At 46.7% G+C, this 19,127-nt stretch overlaps 1 protein-coding gene across 1 annotated transcript in view; it reads left to right on the top strand.

Annotated features, from left to right (window-relative positions):
• Window positions 1–19,127, top strand: part of Pdilt (protein disulfide isomerase like, testis expressed) — a 54,409-nt gene that overhangs the window by 9,558 nt on the left and 25,724 nt on the right. Inside the window, exons 2-3 of the mRNA XM_023704373.1 lie at window positions 3,923–4,131; window positions 13,127–13,333. Of these exons, the coding sequence (XP_023560141.1) occupies window positions 3,930–4,131; window positions 13,127–13,333 (409 nt within the window). The 5' untranslated portion in view covers window positions 3,923–3,929. The remainder of the gene's footprint in view (window positions 1–3,922; window positions 4,132–13,126; window positions 13,334–19,127) is intronic.

The following is a 19,127-nucleotide window of genomic DNA, read 5'->3' as shown; positions in this document are numbered from 1 at the left end:
AATGGTTGTTATACTGCATAATGTTGTCTTCAAAAAATTAGTTGTTCAGATTACCAGATATAAACATGCAAAACTGGTCAAAAAAGTTATAAAAAATTAAAAAGGAGAGAAAAAGACTTAAGCATTAACTGCTCCTTTCAATAGACCTGTGAAATCAGCAGTGCAGTTATCCAAGCTGTTCTATGCATATAGACACACACATCTTCTTCCTCTTCCTTCTTTCCTGTATTGTCTTGTTGTATAAGAACCTGAAAGAGTAGATAAAATCTGAAAGGTATAGATACTGTGGAATGGAGTTGTCAGTTTTTGAAAAAATGGATTTTGAGTTGATGAGGGACAAAGGAATGCATCTTATGAAATGTTATCATGAAGCCTATCAATTCCCTGTAATTAGTAGGTGTTTTAAGAGTGTTAGTAGGAGAAATGAAAGACCCTTTTGTATCTGTATACTCAAAATAGTTAGGATAGATATACAGCTCCATTTTCTTAACTTAATAGAGAGGATTGTTATAATAGTGTTTGAGACAGGATATCATGTCTGTATCTTGTACAGTGAATAACCACTAAGACAACAATATGCAATGTATTAATTATTGAAAATGTGTTAGTAATCAGTTGTGAAACTGTCTCATTGCTATTTGTTTCTCAATAAAATTACTTTTAAAAAAAGAGTGTTAGTAGGCTGGGCAGATAGCTCATTGGAGTAAGTGCTTGCCCAGCAAGCACAAGGTCCTGAGTTCGATCCCTGGTATCACAAAAACAAATAAAAATCCCCGAATGTTACTAAAATATCTAAGGGACAGTTAAAGGAATTACAAGAGAGAAGCTTACCAGCTTTCAGTGTAGATTTTGGCTTAATTAAATGAACTTTAAAAAAGAGGTTACAATTCAAGTTTGAGTGGGAAAGCCTGCCACTGTGTTCTATGCCTGGTTATTGCTGTTTACATTCCTTGGTTGAGCCCACATCTTCACAAGCTTCTTAGCAGGAAATGTCGAACGCTTCTGCTCCTTGGTCCAGATGGAACTGGAGGCCATCACACAGGCAGCTGCCAGGTCTTTCTTTTCCCCCCAACTTTGTCTACTGCTTCATCTTGATTTATAAACAAAGCCTGGAAAACCTACCAAATGAATGGTTTGTGGTTTATCTAGAAATAATACAGAAAATGTTGCTGTTATTTTTTGGGAAGAAAATTTTGTATAGTTTATTTCAAGTTAAATAAAGTGTAGATGTTATGTTTTTTAAAAAAGAGAGGAGGACAGAACCACCCCCTTGAGCACCCTTGGAAATGCAAACAATCCACTCCTCCGCTTCCTTCAGTCAAACACCATCTTCTGAGTGAAGCTATCTGTGGTTGCCTTGTTAGTTATGCTAACACTGAGGTGCCTCCCTCCCATCACATCCAAGTCTTCCCTTACCTCCTTTCCCCCTCAGTATGGATGAGCTTCTGAGCTTCTCTGTATCTGCTTGTCTCATCCACCATGTTTCCCATGACCAGAATGCATGCCAGTTTTTGGACTTCTGTGTCTGCAGCACCTAACCACATGCAATGTGTGTAACATGTACTGAGCCTCAGGAATATTTGGGAATGGACAAATACCTGGTGAATGAGTTAAAGGGAGGCTGGAGTGGCAGAATTTGCCCTGGAAGGCCTGCCTCTCAGCCAGCAGCATCTGATTATCACCCTTCCTGCCTGAGCCCGACAGCAGCGTTTCTCTTACAGGGTCTGCAGCTACTGGCCCAGGCTCCACTTTCTTCCTGCAAGTGGCACAGAGATGGGTACCACAGAGACACAGAAGGGATGGCCACTGTTGGGCCCAGGAAGGTTCTGGCAGCCCTCACTGCCTTGTTTTTGCTTAGATAACAAAGGGTCATTCTAGTGAGTTTCTGTATAATGCAAATTAACACCCTAGTACTTTGATGCCTTCCTATAGGCAAAAAGCTTTTAGATGATGTTGTGGTTTGGGTGTTATAAGGAGGGACAATTTAATACAGGACACATAATTTATAGAATTATTTTATAATAATCACCCAAAGAATCATATGCAAAAAGAGTGCAGGAAATCCGCCCACACACTACAGACCAAGGAATCCAGCTGCAGGCCTAGGTCCCATGGTAAAGTCCTGCATGAGTCCAGCTGAAGACCTAGAGCTCATGACAATGCCCCCGTAAGTCCAACTGGAGGCCCGGAGCCCACAACAATGTCTCATGCAAGCCCGCTTCATGATCTGTACTGGGAAGGCCCAAAGGTCAGTGGTGGAAGCTAGAAAGTCTGTGCCAGCAGATGAAGGATCTGTTTCAGCAGGCCGAGGGTTTGGCTCTGGAGCCAGGAAGCAAAGCTCAAAGAAACAGAGCTCACGCCCAAATTACCACAGCCATCCTCAGTGACAGGGCTCCTCTGATGATGAGAGTGGCTGAGTCTCCCATCAGGAAAGCCAATGTGACAAGCTCATTCAGGAGACTGAGCAGTGCACCATCCTCACCTCCAGGGCTAGGAAAGGATGCTCAAGTGAGAACCAGAGCTCCCCTGACAGATACCAAAGCCATCCTGAGTGATGAGGTCCCAAGCTCCATCGATGATAAGAACCGCTCAGGCTATGTCAGGAAAGCCAGCAAGACAAGCTCCTCCTGGAGACGGAGCAGTGCACCATCAGGACCAGAGCTTCCCCAGTGTGAACTGTAGCCATTCGCAGCAGCAAGGTCCCAAGCTCTTCTGAAGAGGGCAGCAAATTTGTCAGGAAAGCCAGCATGACAAGCTCCTCCAGGAAAAACAACAGCTCCCTACAGCTTCTTAACAGCTTCTCTTTTTCTCCAGTTCTGCTTTTAATTTTGTTGGTAACAATTCTTAGGGGGGATCTCCCACACCCAGTGTCATACTGGTTTAGTTCAGCTGGGTGTTACAAGTTGACCACCAGGTGTCAATTTACCAGTGTCTCAGTAAGACCCTGTATCAAAATAAATACTGAAGAAAGGTTGGGAATGCAGCCTAGTATAAACAGCCCGGGTTCAATCCCTGGTCCTACAAACAACAACCATAACAACAATAAGAACACCAACAACAGAGAAGCAGCAAAACAACAAAAATTACCTGGCAGACCTCAAATATTTGATCTTCAGCAATTCTGAAAGTTGATGAAAACAATTTGGATTTTCTGAGCAATTCTGAATCAATTTGGTCTGGGGTAAGGACAAGTATCAGGGGATTTTTAGTAAGGTTCAAAGGTGAAGAAGAGAGAATTAAGCACCACACAATGCGCACAGTCTCAAAACGTGCACTCAAAGCAGGTCCACAGGGACATTTTCAATGTCTGCAAGGATTTATTCTAAACCTAACGAGCTTTCTTGGTAATACAGTTAGAGGAGAGATTTTTTTTTTATATGCAACATATTTTTACAAGTGTGTTTTGTGTTTATGACTTTTAAAAGAAAATATTCTTGAAAATATTTCAAGAATCAAATGGGATATGTTGTTAGGTAGCAAGCTTCCCATCACAAAGGCATTCAGGTTGAAACTGGAGGAGCACAATACAAGGGGGCATGGGCACTGCTGGCAGAGGGGATCCTGGGAGCCCGTGCTGGGGAACTGGCCCAAACACCTGGTGGTCAACTTGTAACACCCACCCTAGGATGAGACTCTGCTTGGCCAGTGTTCACCAGCAGCAGGGAAGTCAGTGGGCCTGAGTGTCCTGCTGTTTCAGGTGGGGCTCAGCTGTGCTGAGCTTCCTGATACAGCCCCCCACTGCTGGGGCCAAGCTTGTCCTAGTGTCCTGTCTTTGGGCCAGGCTGCTGCCAAACTTTGGCTGCTGCTCGGGGCAGTGCCCAGCTCACCGTCCCCCAGGTGAAAGGTGGGGGTGTGGAGGGCAACAATGGGGCGGGGAAGAGGCCACCTGTGTTAATAAAGGCTCTGTTCCTCTCCTCTGCAGGACAGCGATGGAGCTGCTCTGGACAGCCCTGCTGATGGTGGCTTCTTGGGTCGCGGCTGTGCACAGCTCCCTGGAGCAGGGCTCCACTGTCCCCAGCAACAACCTCTCCTGGCCCTTGCACATCGTGGAGGAGCAAGACCTGCTGGTGCTGACACCGCCTGGCCTAGCCCAGATGCTCAACGAGACCCGCTTTCTCATGGTGCTTTTCCGTGAGTGCTCCCTCTGGGTGCTGGTGATAAGGGGTGGGGCTGGCTTCCTTGCTTCTGTGGTCATTTACACACTGCTCAACACACAAGAACAGGATCAATTTAAAAAGTATATTTGCACTATTCTCAATTTCCAGATGAGAACACTGAGGTCCAAGGAAAGAGAGCAAATATCTGGGTACCTCAGGGACCACTTCTATCTTTGTTTGGACAAGGGGACATCAAAAATGTGGCGAAAAATTTTAAAAAAAATTATTTCAATAAAAGATACATTGGCATTAATCCTCTCAACCATTCCCCCTCAAGTCAAACACACTTATCCCATCATTCTTGCCACTTTCTGAAGCAGTTCTGGAAGTCCTCTTTCGTAGGTCTTTATAGGGTGTGATAAAAAGATGCAGCGAATGTTGCTAAATACCATTCAATGAAAAATCAGGTTTCTAAAAACATCACTGTGTCTTCACCCTCCTTATTCATCACATCTGGCACCCTGAGACTTCTGGCTCCTCCCAACATCAAAATCACCACAAAAGACAAACATTTTGAATTGGTCCACCACAAGGAGGCAGCCATGACACCTCAACCAGAGATACTCACTAAAGGGGACTTCCAGAGCTGCCTCAGAAAGTGGCAAGATGGTGGCATAAGTGTGTTCCACATGTGGGAGAGTGTTCTGAGGGGTACTGATGACAGTGTGTCTTTATGTTAATGAATTTGTATATTTTGGTCACATATCTCATGTAGCTCCTATGATGTCATATATAGTAAAGCCAAGCTTTACCCTCACTTGTCTTTACTGTTCCAGGCCTCAGTTTTCTCCTCCATAGAATGGGCAAGAAGCATCATGATCCACCTGGATTGTTGAGAGCACTCAGCGTGTGTGGTTCCTGGGCCACACCTTGAGGGCAATCCAGGATAGCCATTAGGCCCACGCTCCTGGGGAGAGGGCACATTTGTCCTTCACCTCTGCTGTCTAGGCTGTGCATAGCCACCTTTGCATCTTGAACTTCTACTCTATGCATCAGCAGACAGCTGGGTGCACTGAGCCAATGGGCTGCTATCTCTGCATTTCATTTTACTTTTTGTAGTACTGAGATTGAACCTTCATGCTGAGCTGTGTCACCAATCTTTTTCTGAATATTTCATTTTGGGATACCACCTTGCTAAATTGCTATGTTGCCTAGCTTGGATTCAAATTTTGGAGCTTCCTGTCTCAGCCTCCAGACTGCTGGGATTACAGGGGATCATAGTGTTCTTCTCTGTCCTATCGCTATAAGGCCCCACATAGTGTCAGGCTGCGACAGGCTTTGTAGGGCCCCAAGAGAAGGGGTCTTTGTTTCTGCCTTCAACAACTTTATAGTTGAAGCCAGGAATGTCCCCGGGCATGAGCAACTGTGACACATGATCTGTGCCCTGGCCTAGTCTGAACTCCACACCCGGGGACCCCAAGGTGAGAAGCCACGGCTTAGGTTGCTCCTTGGAGTTGGGTCTCCAAACTGCAGGAGCTGAACAGCCTTCTGGTTGTTCATGCTGGGCACAGGATGCCAGGCCAGAGCAGGTGCTTCTGGGAACTTTTGGCTTGCCTATGAGTGACAGAAACCCCATCTTACCCCAAGATGGGCAGTCTACAGCCAGCACCGTGGAGGCAATAGAAGTTTCCCAAATTCATGGTTGTTGGTTGACATCCATATCTATCGAAGACCCCGTGTTGAGCACTGCCAAATCCTAAAGAACTCCTCTCAGCCCCAACCCTCCACATACCTTGGTCCGTAAGCACCATCAGGTCTGCTATTAAGTGCTCCGAGAATCAAGAGAGCCTGAGGGTGAAGCCGAATTCTGCCAGAAACTAGGAATAGGGGGTTTCTCTGTGTTTCATTTTCTTTACCTGCAGAGTGGGAATGTTGGCAGTGGTATGGTTGCTTTAACGGGAGTGACGAGAGAGGTCCCACCCCTCCTTAACCCCATGGCACCACACAGCTGCAGTACATCAACTCTGTTAGGACTGGGTGCAGCATCTAGTAATGAAGAATCTCTGAATAGGGACTTCAGTTCATTCTAAGGGCTCTCCTGCACACCACATCGGCCAATGATGGACAGTCAATGCCTGGCATCACAGCTGCTCAGCATCAAGAACTTAAATTTGTTTTATCTCCTTACTTCATCATCCTTGATATGTTGTAACTCATGGTCACAAGATGGCTGCTGTACTTCCTGCATTGCATCTGACATCCCAGCTGGGGGGGGAAAAAAAGGAGGGGGGAGGGGGTAGGTAGAAAAAGGGTAAACACACAACAGACAACTACCTATTTCTTTGTTTGTTTTGGTGCCACGAATTAGCGCCATTGCCTCAAGGATTCTCTTCTGGTTCCCTGTGATCTGTCTGGCTCCCTCCTCTTTCATGTTCCTTGTGGCTCCTTCTCTTTCCATGAACCCTGAAATCAATCATGTGACAAGAAGCCGATGAACTGAAGATGGCCAGTAGGTGCGCGATGTGTTCCAGTGTTTTAAATACTGGAATATTTGGGTTAAAATTGAATCTATGGGGCCTGCCAAATAGCTCAGAGGATTCAAGTGCCTGCAAGCAGGCACAGGGGCCAGAGGTTTGATCCCCCGTCCTGCGGTGCCGGACCACCCCCGGGGAGCGCAGAGATGGCAATTGAGACTGGGTGTGGTGGTGCCTGTAATCCCAGCTCTTGGGAGGCTGTAAACAGGCAGATCACTAGGAGTTTGATCTAGTGAGACCGTGAACACCCTGTAGACCCTTCCCTAAAATACAAAAGAATCCAAAAAAAAAAAAAAGGAAAGAAAAAATTGAATTTACAGCATCTCTTGAAAAATCCTAAAATGTGGCAGCGCAGGACCCTCTTCCTGCAAGGTGACGAATTCCAGCTGAGAAGTGAGACCAGGAGCCCCAGCTTGTGAGATTCCTGTGCGACCCGCGTAACATTTGAATTTATGTCCGTCCCCAAACTCGGCCTCCAAAGCTTCTCTCTTAATCCTCGTCGCCTCACCAGCTGGGTTGTGCGGCTGCCCCACAGCAATACAAATCGCCTTTCCTGTCGCCTTAGCGCTGTGCTCCACAGTGAGCGTTCGGTCGGCTCCCGCGCGCCTCGGTGCTACACGGAGCAGGCGCACTGCATCAACCCCCCACCCCAGGCAGTTTCAAACCTCGGACTTCCTCCTTTTCCTGGTCGCTAATGGCTGCAAGCCCAGTGCGGAAACCTTGCAGGAGAGATTTAACCCGCCCATTTTTGTCACACCAGCCTGTGAACAGGGCAGATATCTCTGTTCTGCTGGAAGGCCCTTTCATTCCGGCCCCAGACATTCCTCATCCGCATCAGGACTTGGGCCAACTATTTCATGGTTCCTTCCACGGAGAAAAGTTGCCCACCCTACAGCTCTACTCTGCTCGCCGTGGGATGCAAGATAAGGGATAACTAGGTCAAAAGCCAAACCATCTTCTCTTTTATTGCTGTGGTCCCAATCCATGAATCGCGAACCTCCAATTGAAAGGGGCTTCACACCACACAGTAAACATCCGCACACAGGTTCCTTTTAAAAAATAGTACAGCAGGTGGTCAAGCCTAGGGACCCTGCCCTGTGCCTGTGAGAACACGAGTTCATGCAGGCGGTGATCTTGTTTTAATCGTGGTAGCAGGGGAGATTCCTGGTTCTCCTAGTCTCTGTCTTTGAGACTGACACCGAACAGGAGGCTGCAGAAACAGCCAACTGGCTTTGCATTCTTTAATTGCACTTGATAACAACCAATCTGAATTTCTTAAACTCTCTGAATACTTCCCACCAGTGGGTACTTTAAAGCAGCCAACTCTACCCAGCAGTGACTGTTATCTGAAAGAGACACTCTATTAAACTCATTATGGTTGACTCTTTGATTCCTGCCAGTACACAATTTAATTCCAAATGAGTTCTCAAAACCTGGCAGGGCCTTCTAATGTGAACTTTGGAAAAATTAATCACTTGGGGAAAAGCATTAGAAAAGCTTTTCTCTGTGAATAAATGGGCTCTTTACACGGGGGATGTTGCAGATGTCTCCCCCAGGGACTCTCTAATAGCTCTCAAATCCTTAACTGATGCCCAACTTCTTACCTCTCTAAGGACTCTATGCCCAAGAGCCAGTGATTGGTGGGACCTCTCCAGTCTGAAATGCCTCCTGTGTCCAAAACAACGAAGAATCTTGGATGAGGTCCTGTCCACCTGTTTCTCCTCACATCCTGCCTTCCAATGTTAGTGTCAGAAACATCGAGGCTTTATTTGATTCCGCTCTTCTGGAATCTTCTGTCACCACATCCTGCAGATGCCATCTTAGAAAGCCTCTGCACTCTTTCCACTCTCCCACCCCTCTCCTCTTGCCTGAGTTCCACCCTCCTCAATCCACACCCAAGCCACTGCAGCGCATGGTCTCCCAGCCTCTTCCAATGCTGGGCCTACAATCCACTCAGCTTTTTCTAAAATGCAAAATGTACCCTGATTAAAATCCTTAATCGTTTTCTAAAATTCCAAATTTCTTCACATGAATACGAGTTCTCTACCTGATCCATCCCAGATCTTCTTCCCACTTCTCTTGCACGGTGTGCTTTTCACCCTGAGCTGTTTGTGGTTGCCAGGGCGAATCACCCTGGCTCAATCCTCGGGCCTTTACACCTGCGGTTCCCTTCGCTTGCAGGGCCCTTCTTAAGCCAGTAAGTCAAGAAAGGAACAAAAAGCCACCCTCAGAGGGGAGTTCTAAGACTTATGAGGAGCTGCCTCTGGGATCATTTACTAGCTGTCCCTTAGGCACGAGTGACAAGTTTGTCCTGAGAATACACTAAGTAATGATGGAGTTTGTGATGAAGAAGATGGTGGTACGGATGAGGATAAATGGAGATGGTGAAGATGATGCCAATGGTAAGGATGGTGCTGGTTCTGGATATGGTGGTGACAATAATAATGACAACAGTGGTGGCAATAGTGGGAATGGCCATTTTATCAAGCTCCTGAACTTCAGGCACTGGAGTTAGTGTTGTCATGTCGATCTAACATTGAGGCAAGTAAGTCTCGGAGGCTCAGCTCATTTACCTAAAGTCACACAACAGGTAAGCAGCAAAGATCAGATGTTAAAGCATATATTTATTTTTTTGAAACAGGGTCTCACTGTACAGTTCAGGCTGGCCCTGACCTTTGTCAAGGTCTTGAACTTGCACGGATTCTCCTGCCTCAGCCTCCCAAGTGCTGGGATTATAGGTGTGTGCCACCACACCTGGCCAGAGCCCAGATCTGAGATCAGGTCTGGCACCAGAATTGGTGCTTGGTCCACTTACAGTGTCATGGTGACTTTTCTTATCCTAGCATCACATTTGTAGGCCGCATTTGCACTAAAGCTCTATGAGCCCTGTCTCATGTAGAACTGCTCTAAAATACACAGGGCATCTGTGAGGGGTCAGGCTTGTGGGGTCTCAGTCAAGGAGCCCCCGGCCATCCACAGCCCACTGGGCACAAGTGTAAGTAGGTACCAGCATCTCAGGAGGTTTGCATACCTTTCTTCTTTAACAACTTGTAATTTCAAATTGCAGAGCTTCAGAGGTAAAACCAATTAGCAGACTTGAAAAAGTCAGACACCAGAAAACAGGACCCTAAATCACAGAATGAATTTTCTTTGCAAATTTCTCTCTGCTCCTATGGGAGTCACCTGAAAAGGATATCCAGGTAGCATACCTCCATCCCTGTCTCCAAAAGAGGGGCATTTTTAGACCAGATGACCAGTTGGCTTAGTGGAGTCAGCTAGACTTGGATTTAAATCTCAGTATAACCACTTAGTAGCATAAGACCTCTGAGTTCTCACTTTCTTGTTGTGATGTTCCTGCCTTTAATCATAGCTAACTCTTAGGGTTGTACTGAAGATTAACCAAGATAACAAACGTATGCCATATGTAGCAAAGTGACTGGCATAATAAATGAACAATAAATATTTTTTAAAAATAGGGATTAACTAGGGATTAAGCACAAAATTTTGCATTCAGCTCCATCTCAGCTCTCTCTTTTTATTATTATTGTTTTCAATTTTTAGACATGGTCTTGCTAAATTGTTGAGGTAGGCTCAAACTTTTGATACACCTACCTCAGCCTTCCAAAATACTGGGATTATAGGCACGCATCACTACGCCAGGTTCAATAAATGCTATAACCATTTCCGTTATCATTGCTATGATTGTAGTCATTACCATCATTACTGGTAATGACTTGCTGGCTCCTGCGGTCAAAGCCCGAGAGTCATGCTCGACTCTTCTCTCTCACTTGCATTCCATATTCAACCTATCAGCCAATCCAGTCAACTTGTCTTCCAAGAATTCCCCCAGTCTCAGGCCCCCTCTCCTCCCCTTGCAATGCCGCTACCCGGGCTTAGATCACCATCATCGTTCATGCGGATTGTTGTCGCCAACTGGCCTCCCCGTGGCCCTTAATTTCCCCCAGGTCTAATTTTCATACAGCTTTGAGATCAATCCAGTTTAAAGTAAATCAATCACACCTGACTCTCCTCCAAACCCTGGTGACATTTCACATTCCACAGAAGAAAGGTCAAGGTCTCTTCGGTGATCTACAAGACTCCGTGACACCCCACTCCTCCCCTCGCTCCGCTCCAGCCTCACCAGAGTTGCCATTCCTCAAAGGCCTTGCAACCCTACTCCAGGGCCTTTGCCCTTCCTGTTCCTCCCTTCTACTTCCAGATATCCCCAAGGCTGGCTCCCTTGTCTCGTTCGGTCTGCTTCTCCATGAGGCCTTCCTTAATTTTTTTTTTACTTAAACTCAACAATTTTCCTGGACATTCTCAGCTCCCAATTCTGTTTATATTTTTCTCCCTAGTAGTTGTCAGCAACTCATTTCTTTAGTTGGTTTATTTTCTCCCTCTTCCAATGACAGCAGGGATTTTTATGCAGTTGTTCAGTGTAACTGCCTCAGTGCCTAGAACGGTGCCTGGCACATGATACATGTTCAAAAAGACTTGTCGAACTAGCAAATAAATGAAATGAAGAGATCCCGATGGCTGTCATTGTCAGGTCCCATCTTTTTAGCTCTCAGATGACAGCATCCTAGTTGTCCTGGTCTTTTTGACCTCCTCTTCAGATCTCCAGGGGCATGAGACTTTGAGTGGAATCTCGATGCCCCACTTTTTGGGCAGCCATGGGTTCACTCACTCTAAGCTCTTGCCCTGAGCTGTGCTGTCAGACAGCAACCTCGAGCCCAAATTCCCAAAAAGCCACAGGAGAGGCCACAGTCCAGCAGCTGGCGCCAGGCCAGCACCTGCCAGTGGTGATGGATGGGAGTATAAAGGTGATGATGGTGATGAAGCAGGCAGCAGTGAGGCGCTGATGTGTGAGGGAGGTGGGAAGTTCCCCATCCTGCCCATCCATCGGAAGGTTAATGAAAACAATCCTTCACTTTCAGGTTTTGGGTTCTGTACAAGCACAGGGTGCTGGCTGGCAGCTGGTGGGTGCTACTTGGTCAGTTGGAGCATGGCTCTCCAAGTCAGGTGGCCTTGGCCTTGAATCTCAAATCAACACTTACTGGCAGGAAGACTTCTGGGCTTCCATTTCCTTGTCTGTAACATTCGGAGCCCTTCTGCACAAAAGATTTCTCTGTAGGAATTGGACTGTCCCTCAGCCAAGAGGTGATTTGTACTTTCTCCAAATGTTCCATAGTAACAGGGCTTTGAAAATGATCTAGCAATCTGTCTCTGCTCAGCCCTGCTCAGGCACTGGAGTGCTGAGGGGTTTGCAGTCATACAGCCTTATCAGGAGGAAGAAAAGCAAGCAGAGGAGTCATTTAGTCCCCTCCATTCGGGCCTGAAAGATTTGTTCTTACAGCTGTTTTTCTGTACCTGTCTTACTGCTTGACAATCTGAGGGGCCAAAGAATCCATGTCCGATCCCTTATGGAGTGTGTAAGATCGCTTCAGTGACCCCTCCTGCAAAGGGGTGGGCTCAGGAAGTCAGGGGAGCAAGGTAGTACGCCCCGCCCACGCCCTCCACTCAAGCCCTCTTTGCCTGAAGGAACTCCCTGCATATTAGGTGTAGCTACAGGCATCCGCAGCGACCCTATTCAGCAGGCTAGTTTCAGAACATTCCACCAGATGGCGCTCAGGAAATCCTTTCTACACTTCTCTACCTGTCCTTTCTCCCCTCCCCTAATTTCTGACCACAGAAACTTTGCATCAGTAACAACTTTAGTGACCGTGCGCCAGGTATTAAACTGTTTCACAGGCCTGGTGGGAGTCAGAAAGCCAGAGCTCAGCAGCCAGCCTGAGTGGGTTCGTACCTAGGCCTCCTCACCATCATAGGGCTTTGGGCAAGCAGTTCACTGCTGTGCCTCACTTTCTCCACCTATAAACTTAAGAAGGTAATAATAATACCTGTCCTACGGGTTTATCTGAAAGAATAAATAAGTTAATGCACATAAAACTCTAGAAAATAATCATTATTAACCATGATATAAATCTCATCTGAATCTCGACAAGTCTATGAAGGAGCCACTTGTAAGGATCTGTTGGTCTCTCAGTGGTCCGGGAGAGAAAGGGCTAGAGGAGTCGGACAATAAAGACGGGAGATAATAGCTGAGGCCAGCTGGTGGACCATGCCTGATAGGCAAGAGCGCCCAAACAATAGTAGGTATGTTTGTTTATACATTGACAAAGTTGCAAGACACAAGGTTGGCTAGCGACTCACAGCCCCCCACATCCAGGCAGGATGTTTTTCTCAAGACTGAGGTAGCTGGAGGGCTTTAGGCCTTGTGGCCTCAGCCTGCCCTCTGCAGAGGATCAATTTCCAGCTTCAGCAGCTCCCAACAGCCACTACGATGGTCTATTTTATAAGAGAGAAAAGCATGACCTCTTGTATTTCGGAAACCTACTCCTTAGCAGCAGGCACAGGTAAAGCCTGGAGTTCCGGGGCTGGATATGGGTGCGGGAGGAAGCCTGGCTTAGCCTTCCCTCCTGCTTACTCTTTCAGACAACCCATCCTCCAAGCAATCCAGGAACCTGGCGCAAGAGCTGGGCAAAGCTGTGAGGATGATGGGCAAGGGCAAGAACGGGATTGGCTTTGGCAAAGTGGACATCACAGTGGAGAAGGAGCTTAAGCAGGAGTTTGACATCAAGAAGGCTCCTGAGTTGAAGCTATTTTTTGAGGGCAACAGGTCGGAGCCCATCAGCTGCAAAGGTAATGGTGCTCAACTTCACGTCACTTGATGCTTATAGAAAGTCTGCATAGGGGCTGGGGAGACCGCTCAGTGGAAGAAGCGTTTCCCTGGCAAGCGCAAGGGCTTGAGTTCAATTCCCGGTTCCGGAAAAAAAAAAAGAAAGCCTGCTTGGCAGCCAGAGGCTCTGACCTACATGGGTTCTTGGGGACCTGGGCTCCTTGAAGCCATGGCTCCACCTTCCTTGTTAGTCTGGAGCCTTTGCTTATTCCTCTGTGTTTAGCTGGCATTTGGAGCCAGAAGTCTGGAGTTTAGGTAGAGGTGGTGGTCGTGGCTTGGAAGTAAATAGACATTACTTCTTTTTGCAATCAATTGACCAGAATTATGTTACATGGCTCCACTCAGTGGCAAGGGAAGCTGAGGAGCATGTGCAGCTCTGTGTCCCCAAGGAAATGGGCTTTGGTGATTATACCGTTGTCTCCTCCATAGCTTGCATCTCAGCTGATGAGCTAAGAAACACCAAAAGATAAAGGGTAAGGTGAACGGCCTATAAGCTACCAGATACCAGAGACTGAGTTCCTAATTCCACTCCTCATCAAAGCCTTGTCCTTTAGAAGATCTGGGAGGGACCCCAGGCCACTAGGCAGCCAAAACAGAGAGAGCAGAAAAGGAGGCTTGGAGTAGCGTGTCCTCCAAACTCTCACTTACATCACCATTGCTTCCCCGCATTCAGCACCCATGTATTACCAGTCCTTCATGTGTCCAGCCCTATCTTGATATAGGAGCTATTTGGAGAATTTTATGTATTTACATGGCATATCTTAATTTGTAAAAAGTTACAGATAGATGCAGTGGGTGGTCAGACCATGCATGGGTGGGTAGCAAAACTGATAAATACAAAAAAGCCTCACAACCTCCTCGTATGCTAGCAAAATGCTCCCAGGGCTGACATATAGTAAGTGTCCAATTGGCTTGATTGCTGTTACAAGAAGCTAAGGAAGGGGTGCCACCATAGGCAGCCTGCCCTGGCCTTCAGGGTGCCATGCAGTTCTCCCAGTAGGCTTAAGGGTGTGGGACATGAGGAACACAAGACAAGTTCATTCAGGAAGATGCTGCAGAAGGGATAGTTGCATAACATGCGCGCAGCAAGAATGTGGGGTGTGTGTGTGTAGGGCTTTAAGAAGAGATGGGGTAATAAAGAGGAGGGAAATCCCTGTTGCTTGTCTTACTGCAGGATGCTGCATAATGATTTTCAATAGTGACGACCCACTGACCCCAAGCCAGAGCCCCATGTGATGTGTGGTTTTGGGGAGGGTTGTGAGCAAAGCAGAAACTCTGTTTACCTTGTCTACAACTGTATCTGTGGCTCTGGTACTGACACGCCTTTCCTCCTGAGGGAACCATGAGGCCCAGCTCCTTGGATGGCAACTTTCAGACTGTGAGTGAGATTGCAGAGAAGGTCCTTAAGGCTTCTTGAGACCCCCAAACCTAACTCTGGGACTTCCCTTGCTGTGCAGGAGGCTTCACTATCACCTCCCCAACCACCCCCAGCTCAGGAAGCCTGACCCGCTCTGTGCTGCTGAACGCCTACAGTTCCCTGTCACTTCTCTGGATGGCATCTGTCCCACTGTCTGTTGAGAGCAGCACTGAGGAAGGGGCCCCCTCACTTGCATCCTCAGGTCCGGTGAAGAGGCTTCAAGAGTCGGCAGCACACCCCTCTGAATCCGTATCCTTGCTCCCTGCCTGAGGGACTATCACTTCTGCCTGTCACACCTCAGTTTTCTTATCTGTGCAATGAGGGTGGTGAAAGCATCTGCCTCCTAGGACTGCTGGGATGATGACACAATGCTCGCAAGACACAGGGCAGGCCACGTCTCCGCAGCACGCACTGTGCTCTGGGGCCTTCTCCTGCTTCACAACAGTCCGGCGTAGGAGGTGCTTCTACAGGTGGAGAAACAGAGGTACAGAAAGGGAGAATAACTTCCTGAAAGCACGCCAGCTAGTAGGCAGACGGGTCAGCAAAAGTTTTCTGCAAAGAACCAGGCAGCAAGTCTTTTAGAACAGTAACAAAATCTGTGTGACAACTACATGTTCTGCTATACAGTACATAAGCAACCATCTATTAGTGATTGAACACAACTGGGTTGCATTGAAGTTTTATTCATAAAATCAAACACGGCGTCATCAAACTGGCTGTAGATTGTCAAGCGCTCCTCTACATTGCTTTGTACTCTTAAATAAATGGCAGATGTGTTTATTATTAATAACCTGTTAGCTTGTTGACTCTAGTCCAGTGCTTAGTGGAATAGGCTCTGATAATTTTCTGAGTTTGAAGAGGATGGAATTGTGAGGTCTCACCACAGGCAGGAGCTGGCAAGGGACTGGTTCACGCTCCACTGGGCTTTCTTAGCATCCTCTTTGTCAGCATTACTCCGAACCAAGGAAAGAGCCAAGGCTGGGACACAAGATACCTGGGTTTTAGGACAAACACAAGCTGCAGTAACTAGTTAGTACAAGCTGTGAAGACCTGGACTTCCAATTTCTTGTTTTCTAGACAATAAAAGATTCCAGTCCTTCCTTCTCTGTGCTCAAAGAGGACACGACAGAACTGTGCACATCAGCTGCCATGCAACTTGTACCCATGAACCTCTGTTTGTGGCGAGTGGGATTTAATCCTTGCTGGTCAAAGCCACATTCTTGTCTGACCTCCAAAGATCAATGGTGAAAAGACTTGTTCTTACCCTGATCCCCTAGGGAGGGAAACGTGACAATCGCCTCTGGGGCCTTTGTTAATGAAGCATTCACAGCAGTTCCTGGAAATGTGCAGCCCGGGGCCCCAGTCAATCATTGGCAGAGCATTCACACCTCAGCCATCAGTCACAGTGTCCTCTGGCTCAGGGCCGAGGGCCAGGGGAGGCCTGGGCCCTGCAAAGGCAGCACTCCAGCTGTAGCCACTCAGGAGAAAGCCGTGGAGAAGTTCACAGCACTTCAGCCCCCTGAGATCTAGAGGAGCAAATGGAACCCAGAGAAAATGGCCCACGAGCCCTTTCCCGGAAGCTGGCTCACCTAATGATTCATTTACTCCATTCATTCTTTCATTTATTCATCCCAGAGTGATTTCTTGAAAACTAAGTATGTGCCAGGATTCTAGGAGCCAATGGGGCACAGGTTCAACAAGTTAGCAAAAGAAAAAAAATGACAGTAATGATTTCAGAAAGTTATAGACACAATAAAGAGAATAGACTGGATCGTATGACACTGACTAGGATCAGGAGAGATGGAGAAGACCGCCTCGCGACCTGAGTGAGTGAGAAGGAGCTGCCGCAGAGAGCCGAGGCGGGGAGGCCAGCTGGCGAGACCAGTAACCTGCTAGGCTGGAAGGTGGACAGGGGATGGAGTGGAGCAATGCTTTTAATGACCTAAAGTTTAAACAAACTTGAGGAGATTCTGCACCCTTTTAATATGTTCAGAATTTCTAAACCAATTCCTTTTAATGGAACTTGCAACATAATTTTGGTGGGAAAATGCCTCTAAGAGAAGCAATTTGCTTTCCTGTGCATCTGTTTTTCTCCTAGAGATAATTAGGAACATTGTGGACATGTCTCAGCTTTGGGGCTGGATTCTTAGAGAAGGGCCACAGTGGCGTGGGTACCACCCTCTACCTCCTTTCTGTCTCCTGGAGCCACCGTGTCATCCTCAGGGGAACTTCTGTAGACTGGCTCACCATTGCTTTATTTTATTTCATTTTATTTTTTGGTGCTGGGAATCAAACTCAGGGCCTTGTGCTTGCCAGGCAGGTGCTGTGCCACTGAGCTATATCCCTGGCCTACCATTGCTTTTTGAAATGTATTTGGTACAGGTTCTTGTTACACAGCTTGGACTCATAGTGATCCTCCTGTTTCAGCTTCCCCAGCACTGGAATTACAGGTGTGCACCACTACGCCCAGTCTTGTTGGCCAACTCAGTGTGCCTAGGGCAGGGCCAGCATGCATGTTGTATGGGGCATTGAATCCAGGTCCTCATGCTTGCATAGACAGGCACTTAGACCACTGAGCTATCTCCATGGCCCCACCATTGCTTTTTTTCCATAATTTTATTGATAAACAAATAGCAATGAGATAGTTTCAAATCAAATTGGTAGGAGAGTTTCAATAATTAACACATTGCATACATTCTTCCTAGTAGTTAATTGCTGTACAAGATGTGGACATGATATCCTATTTACAAACACCATTAGAACAAATCACTCTTCATTAAGAGAATGTAACTGTATATCTATCCTAACAACTTTTTTTTCCATAAATTTATTGAGAAACAAATAGCAATGAGACAGTTTCAAACCAAACTGGTAGGACAGTTTCAATAATTAACACATTGTATACATTCTTCCTAGTGGTTAATTGCTGTATAAGATGCAGACATGATATCCTACTTACATACACCACCACCATTGCTTTTTAAATGTTCTTATTTGTATCTACCGAAGTTGAGCATAGCACCTGCTCTGTGCAGAAATTCTACTCCTGTCTCATCTACCCAGCAGAAGGCCACTCATTGAGCCCCAGTGTTGTAGCCAAGGCTTGAAAGGGAATAGATTTAATATAGGAAAAAAATTTATAGGATTATTTTATGATATTTACCCTGAAAGTCAAATGCGGAAGAGTGTAGGAGGTCTGTCCATGTGCTAGAGGCCCAAAGAAGCCAGCTGAGGACCTGGATCCCATGGCAGTGTCTTGCACAGGTCTAGCTGAGACCTAGAGCCAGTGACAATGTCCTCTACGAGTCTATCTAGAGGCCTAGAGGCCACAACAATGTCTCATGCAAGTCTCTATCAAGGCTGTGCACTGGGAAGGCCCAAAGGTCAGTGCTGGAAACTAGAAAGTCTGTGCAAGTGAGGTGAAGGATCTGTGCCAGCAGGCTGAGGAATCTGCACTGGAGCCAGGAAGCGATACTCAAGGTAAGGACTAGAGCTTTCCTGAAGAGACCCACAGCCATCCTCAGCAACAGTGGGGACCCAGCCTCCTCCAACTATGAGAACAACTGAGTTCATATCAGGAAAACCAGCATGACAAGCTTCTCCAGGAGAACCAACAGCACCGTCTTCCCCTCCAGTTCTCCTTTTATGTTGTTGGCAGCAATCCTCAGGCAGTTCTTCCACTCCCCAAACCATGCTGACTCAGTTCAGCTGGGAGTTCCAAGCTGAACCTTAGTTAATTCACCACATCCAGAGACAAGTATGAGAGTTTGCTTACAATGGCCCCAACAGAGAAACAATTCAATGCTCATCAGCAGAGGATAATGAACTGGGAAAGAACCGATGGAATACAGTGCAGCAGTAGAAATCAATTTTCAAGTACATGAACAATGGGGATATAGCTCATAAAGTAACAAATCCAAACTCAAAAGCACATGTGATATGACTCCATTTATGTGGAGTTAAAGTGTAGGCAGACAGGCTGTTGGAGGTAACCACTGCGGGGTGGGCTTGGGGAAGGTTGGGTAGAAACACAGCAGGGAATTTTGGAGGTCTGGTAACATTTTGTTTCTTGACATGGGTGATTGTTGTATGGATGTATTCATTTGGTGAGAATTCATTAAATTATACATTGTCATTTGGGTACCTTTTTGCATGTAAATATACTTCATTATAAGATTTTTTGAAGGTCTGATACTCTTAGGAAGGATAAGCAATAATACTGAAAGTAGAGGCTTTTGCAGTTGATTTAGCTGTTGAAGGTGCCCAAATCCAACCCCATGCAGTGATTTGCCCTGATTCAGGGCCATTACACAGGCTCTTGGCTCTACCTGGAAGTCTCT

Source organism: Octodon degus, unplaced genomic scaffold (assembly GCF_000260255.1).
Source record: "Octodon degus isolate 3935 unplaced genomic scaffold, OctDeg1.0 scaffold00195, whole genome shotgun sequence".
In the NCBI taxonomy this organism is placed as follows: domain Eukaryota; kingdom Metazoa; phylum Chordata; class Mammalia; order Rodentia; family Octodontidae; genus Octodon; species Octodon degus.
The sequence above is the reverse complement of the archived record's forward strand: the minus strand, read 5'-3'. Positions and strand labels throughout refer to the sequence as shown.